The 11,289-nt window shown below is 38.6% G+C and overlaps 1 protein-coding gene across 1 annotated transcript in view; it reads left to right on the top strand.

Moving 5' to 3' along the window:
• The window catches only part of LOC138026522 (transmembrane protein 62-like), a 20,880-nt gene extending 10,458 nt beyond the window's left edge, over positions 1 to 10,422 (top strand). Inside the window, exons 7-14 of the mRNA XM_068873903.1 lie at positions 118 to 240; positions 1,756 to 1,911; positions 2,952 to 3,114; positions 3,507 to 3,617; positions 4,233 to 4,317; positions 5,556 to 5,666; positions 5,784 to 5,902; positions 8,746 to 10,422. Coding sequence (XP_068730004.1) covers positions 118 to 240; positions 1,756 to 1,911; positions 2,952 to 3,114; positions 3,507 to 3,617; positions 4,233 to 4,317; positions 5,556 to 5,666; positions 5,784 to 5,902; positions 8,746 to 9,057 — 1,180 coding nt within the window. The 3' untranslated portion in view covers positions 9,058 to 10,422. The remainder of the gene's footprint in view (positions 1 to 117; positions 241 to 1,755; positions 1,912 to 2,951; positions 3,115 to 3,506; positions 3,618 to 4,232; positions 4,318 to 5,555; positions 5,667 to 5,783; positions 5,903 to 8,745) is intronic.
• Positions 10,423 to 11,289: the final 867 nt, after the last annotated feature.

The raw sequence follows: 11,289 nt of genomic DNA, 5'->3' as shown, positions 1-11,289 counted from the left end.
ATAATTATTATTATTATTATTATTATTATTATTATTATTATTATTAAATTATTAAGTACTCTAATATTATGTTCATTAATATTACATTAATTTTAATCGATGAAAAAATGATTTTAGAGCGGGGGCTGTCTATTTGTGTGGTCATCTTCACACGCTAGCTGAAGTTGTTCCCAAAATGCATGCAGTTCATGCTGATGGTCATTTGGAACTTGAACTTGGTGACTGGCTTGACACAAGGAAGTATGTCTCTTTTTGTATAGACAAATTAGCTACAGTACGTTCATAATTGTGGCATCTGTCCACGATTTTTGAAAAAATTAAGGTAGCTCTGAATTGGTTCCCAGGAATTTTTTAAACCTTTGCTGATAGCTCTATCCTAGGCTGCTAATTAGTATTCTACAATAAAAAGTAGGGGTCACCGTGTTCATATTTGAGATATACGGTAAGCAAGTAAAGACAAAACATAGGGTGTTTTTGAAGAGCTTTCTTGTTTCCGTGGTAGCCCATGACGTCACAATACAATGTAGTAGGCATATTTTGTTAGGCTATGATTGTTGTTTCATATGGTACCATAACATTGCTGTTACAAGATACAGTATAGTAGTTATAACCCACCTAATAAGAAGGTCTCTTGCAAAGTGGTGAAACTGATTCCAGCCACCTTAAAGGGCTACTATGACAAAATTCACATCTTTCCTATGAAGCCATTTTAGGACATATAACATGTAGTCTGTACAAGAAGAAGAATGCTGTTTACCATTTTCAAATATCTCCTTTTGCTCCAGAGATATTCAAGTTTTCTTTAAAATTTGCAAATAAGCCAAGTGATGATGTCATACACAACCAAATTTTGATCAAATATGATGAAGAAAGATATCAGCCGAATTGTATCAGAAATGCTTGATTCTTTGTAGTAAGATTCTAGTAGATGTGCTCCATGAAACGAGTCTGCCAGTTTTGTTACAATGGAACATACTGAGTTCCATATTTCCATGATATTAAAGGCTTTGCAGGCCACCTTTGGCATTCTATTTTGATATTTGCCAATGGTGCCTCGTCTACATGATCTTGCAAGCATATACCGGTATATGTGTTAGGTCAAGTTTGTGGCCTTGTTAAATGTTTTTCTAGCTTAAAATCACCAAAAATATTGAAATCAGGTTGGAGGGGACTGGAAAAGAGTGAGTTGCCATGGGAACCAATTTCTTTATAGCCATAAGTGTGTTGCCTGTAGAACTATTAGCCTACCAAGTTTCAATAGTCTCTGTTGCAAATTGATTGAGATAGTTCTATTTATATAGTTGATGTTATGTTGGGTTGAGTGAATGACATCATCAGTCCTCTCATTTGCATATTTTACACATTTTTCAAACTCAAATATCTCCGGGACCAATGCAGATATTTCCAAACGGTAAGCAGCGTTTTTAATCTTTCCTGGTATTCTATGAGATAAACCTAAAAATTCAAGGGATAAAAATTCATAGTAGCACGTAGTTATTTGTATAACTATTCGTCCTATAATGTATTGATTGTAAAACACAACTGAATACTGTAGCTTTCTCTACTTGTTCTCTCTTTTATTCAAGTGCAACCACTGATCGCCTTGACTAGCTTTTGCTAACTGCGAGCAGTGCTCATTAAACAAGCACTGTACTATATATAATGAAATTCTACAATAAACATTCTTCTAAACATTCTAACTTGACAGCTTACTAAACACAAAAATGTAAAATTGCTCATTATTGTTTGTTTCAGTTACCGAGTACTGGCCATCGATCACGATATCTTCTCTTTTGTGGATGTGCGTCTGAACACATGGCCCGTCGTACTGATCACAAACCCAAAGGATGCACATTACATCATGCCACCACACGAGCCGCTTGGACGAATGATGAAATCAACCCATATCAGGTAAGTGGAATGGATGGGTGTGGTGGCGGATAGGAATTGGAAGCAGGGGCTGATTTTGTTTTTGACGAAAAAGATTGGAAGGGCTACAGTTTACCATTAGCCAATATCAAAAATACCACAATACTCTTTCTTTGCCCCTCCAAAGTTTTGTATAAGCATTGTTTTCAGTTTCTCTTGGAACCATTATAAGTTCCAAGAAAAAATAAAAACAATTTGCTTATGCAAAATTTTGGAGGGACAAACAAAGAGTATTAGAACGGACAGCGTTTTACCCAAGTTGTTCAGTTTTTAGGGTATTATCATTTACGGTATGTTAACAATCTACTCAATTCTTGGGTGATACAAAGCTTTATTTTCGAAGAATGGTGTACGTAAGCAGCACAAAACCTTTAGCCCAATAAGTACATTATTTTTGGGGATAAGGGCAGATGGTTGGCATCCGCATCTACTCAACTGATAATGATCATAATAATAATAATGATCTATCTTATTTGGGCCGTCAGTGTTTGCATACAGGTATAAATAAGGTCAATCCCGTGGAAATCCCGTGGAGCTGAGCACAAACCCGGGACAAACACCAATACTGAATCGTTAATTAAACAACATGCTGAAAAAACCACAGGGCATGACATTCACCCAAGCTATGGCGGGATTTTGGAACGGGAGTTAAAAAAAAAAAAACAAAAGCTCTTGTTTCTGGAATCCTTTCACTCCACGCTTGCACCGAACGCGGCCAATCAAAGGCAGCATTTCCCAGGGGGTATATGCCATTTATGTCAGCACTGAGGCGGCAAATGATTTCGAACAAAGCGTCAACCTAAAAACATTTTAGTTGAACTCTGAGGAAGGCAGCAGTTGGTTGCCGAAAATTTAGTTAAATTTTACCAACTTTTTCAACATCTTTTCTAACTTTTAGGTCAGATGAAAACAAGTTTTTATTTAAATAATGATCTAGTCAACTTTATTTACGAAGGGTAACACACACCACTGCGGTAATCCGTATGACTAACATACCTGAAATTTTCTTATTGGAATTATAGGTTCCTAGTTTTCTCTCCTGTTCCTATAACATCTGCGACTGTTGAGATAGATGGCTACCCTCTGACCAATATTGCCACTCATGTGGATGGACCTTTGTTTGTTTGTCAATGGAATCCAGACGATTTCTCCACAGGAATTCATTCAATAAGCGTTAATGTCCAAGTATGGCTCATCACTGAATGAAACGTTACCATTCTTTTTTTGTCACAAGTTGAACCAACGCTGAAAATTGGAATTGAATATCGTAATCATTATAGCTCTCTCTCCGAGAGTTTTCTCTCTCAATAATCTGGGGACCTTTGCTATAAAATTTATAGTTTTGCAAAGAATCTAAGGGCTCATTCTCGCGTTTGCCACTTAGCAACACATCAGTATTTGAAGAGACAGAAACTTAGAGAGATGAGTACATTATTTCAGCAAGTATTTTTGAATTATTGACGCCAGTTCGTTTTTACAGGATTCCTCCTTCTTCTTCAAACAAACTTTTGTTGTTTATGAGACAAGTCTGACTCACTGTCGGTGCATTTTACATGACATGCATTTTTATCACACAGGATGCAGCTGGACGCACCTCAGTGAGGACTCAGCTCTTCTCATTAGATGGATCTCGTCCAACTCTTGATCTTATTCCAGCATTTCTCTTGCTGACTGACTTTTTTACCCTGGTACGTATTAATCACAATGTCCGATCTAAAACATTCGGGCCATAAAATAAATTAATTAGAACACAGAGTCTATAATGTTAAACGCGTGCAAACAAATTACCACTGATTTTGGTTTGTGGAGAAGGTTGCGGCGGATTTCTCTGGAAAGTGAAATTTGGTTGTTTGGTTTTTTTGTGTTACAAAATGATTTCGTTGAACACGACACAGACTGCGAAAGCAAAAATTTTTCGTGTAATGAAAAATGTCAGTCTTATCATGGGTAACTTCGTGTCCAGATAACAGAGGCGCCTTTCATGTTTTTGGTCGTTCAGCGTTTTGGAGCAGTCCCCGACTGCAAAGTAAATGCGGAGAATTATTAATTGTTAGAAACGACAAAGACGCCCTGGTATTTTCTTAGCGTCTAATAATTTGTCACATTCTGTCGATTTTCACTTGATCAGGACACCCAGATGGATGAACGAATCCCAATCATACCTAATTTTATTCATTCACTTCAATCAAAGGGAAGGATACCAGAGGTTATCCCTATTGTCTTTATTCAAACCCTTTAGCAGTACGTCTAGTGAAGTCAGCGAATTTCACTTCTTTTTTTTTTTTTTTCGCGTTCTGCCGCAGGGTCGTGTTCTCTTCTTTGTTTTCTTTGTCACCATTGTACTTGGACTCGGATTCATGAGGCGCTGTCATCCTCTCACTCGTCAAGGTAGAAGCAAAATGAAATTACATTCATCACATTCGTTATGGCCGAGACAAAGGAGGACTCGGTGTGGTCCAGTTGTCAGGTCGTTGGGATTGCATGCGGTTGCGCCTGCTTCAAATCCCGTTCTGGTCTCTGGTTTGGATTCGTTTGCGGTTGTTCCGTAAATAGCCAACTGGTTACCTGCTTCGAGTCGGGGTTCTTAATAATTATGTTTCTGTTAAACTTAAATTGTTTCTTTCAGATTAAAAGTGGGGTTCCTATGAACTAAGCTTAATAGCTAAGTTCACTTCATCATAGACATTTATTTTACATTGAAATACAATTGAAGGAATGGGAAGAAATAAGTTTTTTTTTTTTTGTATATACCCTTTTCAAGTTTAGAATATACGAAAGTTCATATATTTGAACTGCGCCGCGGAATGAACATGACATGAAAGCGGTCTTGCCCTAGCACAGTCACAAATGCATTTATTTTTAGAACAATTTGCGCGCGAAACAAACAAAGGGCCGTCAAGTTTAACCAATCAGAAGAAGCCATGTCACGCTTAACTGCTTCTGCCATGTATTTTCAGGGATATGATGACTGATTTTCGCGGAAAGGGGTATTCTAAAAATACACTCATTTGTGACTGTGCTGGGGAGCCATTTATGCCACAACAGCACTCTTATCTAATTCAATTTTTTTGAGGGAAGTTAGGAATATCATCGCAGTGTAAAGCATCTTAAGAAGTTGCAAGAAAACCTGAAAAAATGCACAGTTCCAATATGTGACTCTTATGCGTGATTCCATCATACTCAATAGCCTTGTTTATCATTGCACAGAGCTCGCGCAGTTAAATAAAACTTGAACCTTCCTATATTATGCGAAAAGTCTTCTTTTGGAATAATTACAATCACAAGTATGAAAAACAAGCTCTCTTTTTTCGTTCACAAATCCCCCCACCCCACCCCTATCTCTGATCAATGTTGCTAGACGAAACAAAGCATGTCGAACGTAGGCTTGTCAACATTGGTTGTTGCGGGGAGGGGGATGGCTGCTAGGGTCCGATATTGAAGGCGTAGTGTGTAAAGTAACCCCTGTTTTTATTATTCTCAAACCTTTTTGTCCAAGATTGTAGTATGAAGTATATACCTCAAGTTCGTACTCCAGTCGGTCATTTACCGCCATAACCCTGGTTGTTATGAGCGTTTTCCTGCACGCAATCGTTGCATTTGATCCTTTTGTTTTAATCTCTCTGCAGGTGGATTTTTCTGTGGTGTTTTCGGCAGATGGTGGAATCGTCTGTTGCTTCTTTCCCTTACTGATGGTCTTTTCTATCCCTTGTTCTTGTTTGGTGTTTACACTGCTATAGGTATGAGTGAGAAGTCGTATTTCAGTGACCATCCCAAATCAAAAATAATATTATCTGCAATTTTATGCTGCAAAGTAGAGCTTCCTCTAAAATCGTTTGGTTCTGACCACTTTGCAGGTCCTTGGTTCATTGGAGAAATAATGCGCGGTCACATTGGCATGTTATTTGTTCATGGAATATATTTGAAACAGCACTGGATTCCAGGGTCTCTGTCTTATTACTACGGACTGATGCAGGTAAGTTGTTGAAGAAAATCGAGGTGGCCTGGGAATGAGTTTCAATAAAACCGAAAGGTAATCACTCCTCTTGAAATTTGGATCCCATTTAGAAAGATTTGCCCGGTCAAATGCAAGATCCAAGAAGTAAAACGTCTACAAAATATGCGTGTGTTCGACTCGATAAGAAAAACTGTAGGCATTCTCGAATCCGGCACAAGCCGGTTCATAAAAAGAGGCATCGGCAACGCCACAAAAAGAAAGAAGAAAATTGGTTGATTAAGGCTCCGTCCCCACGTATCCGGATATCTTTTTCTTTCCGGATTCAAAAATATTCCCATCCACACGAAGCTTATTCAAATCGAATTTTTCCCGTCCACACGTATCCGAAACGTATCCGGATTCACTCAAGTACTCTGGGGTAAAGACTTGTTTCCATATCTCGAAGTGCCCTTCGACGTGAGGTGCATGGGAATGAAATTAAATCACTGGAATCGGTCAGTGTAAAATGCAGACTGAGGTTATAATGTAACTGTTGAAAATGGCCCAAACCCCTTCTTAGAAATGCTACCTTAGGCCTAATTAGGCCTAAAACAATATTTAGGCGTAACTGTTAGCATTCCGATTCCGGTGATTTAACTTCATTCTCAGGCGCCTCACGTCCAAAGGCACTTTGAGATATGGAAACAAGTCTTTAGCGTACTCTGGACTCCTCAAGGAAACAGAGGTAACAGAGCATGCGCTATAAAGAAATAATATTGCCCTCGGCAGCCATCTTGAGGATTGATTTCACTGTAAGGAACTGGGCTCGATCTTGTTACGTCATCCGGATAAAAAAAAAATTCCGGGTTTAGCGTCGACACGGTTCCGGATTCATAGCGGATTAAAAAATATCCACTCTGGAGAACGTAGTCAAAAAGTCCCGTATTCGCCAGCGAATCCGCTGGATATGCGTGGACGGAAGGCGTATCCGGAAAGAAAAAGTTGGGGATTCAAAAATAGGGACCTTAAGATCTACGGCGGTGACTTAAACGAAAACGTCACCTGGAAATATCACTTTGCTTTATCATAATTCTTTCGCGGTTATTCCATCTCGTTCACTTGTTACAATTTGGGGGAAGTATCCCAAAAATAAATTGGTACGAGCAGTTATAATGTGAAAATAGAGAATAAAAGATTCTTTGTTGCTTACTCACGTTGTCGTCAAAACCTCAAATTTGGTAATTTCACGTCGTCCTTATGCAAAGGACCGCAAGAGTCTGTCCTAAAATCCGTGCTGCACGTGCAGCACGATTATTTATGCTCTTTTAACCAATGATATCATTGTTTTGCGGTGTTGTTGTTGCCGTCGCCGTCGTAAAATCTTAAGCTCCCTAATAGAGAGATTAAGCATGACGTTTACGCCAAACGGCAAACGTCGGAGTGAAATTAGGGTTTTGCCAAAGATGGAAGAACCCTGCTTGATATTAGCTCATTTCTGTCCTGTTAGCTCCATATATCAAGCAACTTCTCAAAGAAACGAGACAAGTTAAAATGAGATAGTTTTCAAGCTTTTATGACAAGCAGGAGCCTGCCGTTTCCCGTTTGCTGTTGGCCGTAAACGTCATGCTTAATCTCTCTAATAGGGAGTTTAAGAAACGACAACGGCTGCGGCAACGACAACACCAAAAAGCAGTAATATTATTGGTTGAAAAAACCAAAATGATCGTGCTGCACGTGCGGCACGCATTTTTGAACATTTCTCTCCCTCACTCGTCAAAACTACTACGTGAAATTACCAAATTTGATGTTTTGACGACAACGTGGACAAAGTACAGTGAATCTTTCAGTCTCGCTCTTTACTTCAAATCCGTCCGTACCAATCCAGTTATAGGACACTTCGCACATATTGTATAATATAAACAAGATTGAATAATCCCGAAATACTTAGAATAGCTCAAACGTATATTTTGAAGTGACGTTTTCGTCCCCGTAGCCGTCGTGGTTTCTTAAACTCCCTAATAGGGACCTTAAGATCTACGACGGCAACGTCGACGAAAACGTCACCTCAAAATAGAACTTTGCTCTAATAAAAGTCTTTCGCGATTACATTCCATCTCGTTCACGTCGTACAATGTGTGCAAAGTATCCTAAAAATGAATTGGTACGAGCGGTTGCAGACTGAAAATAGAGAATGAAAGATTCTCTGTTGCTTGCTCACGTTGTCGTCAAAACCTAAAATTTAGTGATTTCACGTCGTCGTCACGCAGAGAACCGCAAAAATATGAGCTAAAATCCGTGCCGCACGTGCAGAACGATTATTTATGCTCTTTTAACCAATGATATCATTGTTTTGTGGCGTTTTCGTCTGGAAAACAAATTGTGCTGCACGTGCGGCACGCGTTTTAGTACATTTCGTTGTCATACTCTGCAAAACAACAACGCGAAATAAACCAAATTCAAGGTTTTGGTAACAACGTGAGCATAGAACAGAAACTAGTCATAATTTCCAGTTTGGACATACTATGCCAGTGAATTAGAACGGTTTTCAATTGAGTGTCGAAAGTAATGAGATACTTTGGTTTATGATTACTTCACTCAGTGATTGGTTCAAAGTTCTCGCGCCACTTTTTCAACCAATCAGAAGTGAAACCAAAACCAATCGTGGCTCGCGCGTGCACATTTTCCCGCGCTTTGTGTCGGCTACGTGTAATTACTTCGAGTTTTGATTGGTTTACCGGATTGTCTCCGTCCTTTGTGATTGTCCAAAGTAATTACTTTGGTTTTGGTTTTACGACACTCAATTGAAACTCGCTCTTTGCCAGTGAATTATGAAATCAGTGGTACTTACAATTGATTAATGTTATTTTAATCTGCTTTAACAGCTGGCCCTGTTAAACTTACCCGTGACATTGTACCTGGCATATTTTGTGGAGATCAACAATCGAGTTTCTATCCAGAAATCGCACGCCAGGAATGTTCTGAACTCAACCCTCATCGACAACTTGCTTGGCTTCTTGCAGACGAGTCTGGGACATTTTGTGTTTTTTGCAGCCTTACTTTGGCAGATGTCCTCTTGTTACAATTTGCTTTACACTTACGGCACGCTAGCATTTCTATTAAGCCCTGCAAAGACTTGGTCGATAGTTTTAATGCTCTATTTGTTTTGGAAGGTTCACAGACCGAGGCATAATTGACTTAACTACAGTGAAACCTCTATTAAGCAGCCACCCTCGGGGTAACGGCTTGTGGCCGCTTAATAGAGGTGGGTCAGAAATTAGCATAATCTTTAGTAGAAACGTCGCCTTATTCTAAAACAAACACCTTTAGAGGCTTGTGACAACTTTTGCTCGAGAGACAGCTCTAATACCGAACAAAAATACAGTACTGTTTGGAACAACAAATTCTCCTCAATATGTTGAGGTGAGGTTCTCCCAACTTAACATGAACAATCTAAACTATGGCGTCAACTGAGTTGATTTTTTAACCGGAAAAGGAGGCAATGTCTGTGACTGAAACGTTGCATTACGGGTTCATAATTAATTTTAAAAAATTCTTGCAAGGAAGTCTGTCTCACGCTGACTTTTCACCGAGATTTATTCAAACAAACTTTTTCAGTCTTAAGAGTGAGAACAGTGCACGTTGAAAGATTTCAGATTCTCTGGGGGGGTCTTATTTTTGTTGACAGCCTGATAGAACATCCGGTTTTCTTCATATTTTTTCGAAAAACTTCCTTTGTTTTTGTAAAAGAAGATTCCTTTTTTTTTCAAATTGTTTTCTCCCTTACTCTAGATCTGCTTGACACCCTGTTAGTACTTCCATTGTTAGATATCTAACATGGCTATGCACCATCGTATTTAAGTAGTTTACTTGAATCTTATAAACCGAAGCGCGCTTTGCGCTCTGCGACCAAAAGGCTATTAATAGTTCCTAAGTCATTCACAACTACATACGGTGATAGAGCATTTTCAATTGCTGCGCCTAAGCTTTGGAATAATCTACCACATTCGATAAAATATGCTGAAACTGTCAAACAATTCATATCTCTAGTTAAGACATATCTTTTCAAAGAAGCGTTTGACTGATCCTTGAGTCTTAATACTTTACAGATTATATTATTATATACATATATTTCCCATCATTAATTCACATTATTCTAGTTATATATACATATCTTTATTATTATCATTACCTTCTCTTTTTTTTTTGTTATTAGCCTTTGTTTTTGTATTATGTATCATGTAGTGTACACGCTTTGAGGCGTAGCAAAATGCGTACTAAGAGCTGTAATTAAATTAAATTAAATTAAATTAAATCATACCAAGCCTATCAAATATATTAATTAGTTCCACAGTAGTAAAAATTAATACAAGGCCAGGTTGAGAAATCACTCCGTTAAAAACTAGATGGGATATTCGGGATTAGCATTAGGGTGAAGTTGAGGTTAGTTTTATAGTTCGAAAACCTTATTTATGAAATCTTATCAAGAATGTTTAAGTAAAGGATGATTTTAACTGAGCAGCCCAGTGAGGCAGTAATATATTGACGTTTGCTGTGCGTATCTAATGGTTCGCGTCTAATTCTTCATTATTATATATAGATCGGTTTTCAATTCAGTGTCGAAAGCTTAGCGAATTGCTTTGGTTTATGATTACTTCACTCAGTGATTGGTTCAAAGTTCTCGCGCCACTTTTTCAATCAGAAGACCAAAACCAATCGTGGCTCGCGCGTGCACATTTTCCCGCGCTTTGTGTCGGCTACGCGTAATTACTTCGAGTTTTGATTGGTTTATCGGATTGCCTCCGTCCTTTTTGATTGGTCAAAGTAATTACTTTGGTTTTGGTTTTGCGACACTCGATTGAAACTCGCTCTTTTGAATCTATGATATAAAATTGTCTTCCTAGTGTTGTTAAAATGTCATCGCTTGTCAACGAAAGGGAAAACCGCGTCGTCGACTCGTTCCCTGTTTTGTGAGAAGGGTGTGTACTAAAGTTGAACATTGAATGAAATAAATGAATATTTGAAGTGCGGGTTCAAACGAAGGAGAGAAGTGATACTCACCCCTATTCGGATGAGCAATTGTCTCCTATAGAGCGATTTTCAATTGAGTGTCGTAAAACCAAAGCCAAAGTAATTACTTTGGCCAATCAAAAACGACGGAAACAGTCCAGTAAACCAACCAAAACTCGAAGTAATTACACAAAGCGCGGGAAAATGTGCACCCGCGAGCCACGATTTGTTTTGGTTTCACTTCTGATTGGTTGAAAAAGTGGCGCGAGAACTCGGAACCAATCACTGAGTGAAGTAATGCAGAACCAAAGCAATTCGCTAATTACTTTCGACACTCAATTGAAAACCACTCTGGACACTTTTCTATAAGAGACAATTGCTTAAAATTGTCAGGATTGGTGCGAGAGCACGGGAACAAA

Source organism: Montipora capricornis, chromosome 12 (assembly GCF_036669925.1).
Source record: "Montipora capricornis isolate CH-2021 chromosome 12, ASM3666992v2, whole genome shotgun sequence".
Taxonomy (NCBI): domain Eukaryota; kingdom Metazoa; phylum Cnidaria; class Anthozoa; order Scleractinia; family Acroporidae; genus Montipora; species Montipora capricornis.
This window is presented reverse-complemented; position numbering and strand designations above follow the sequence as displayed.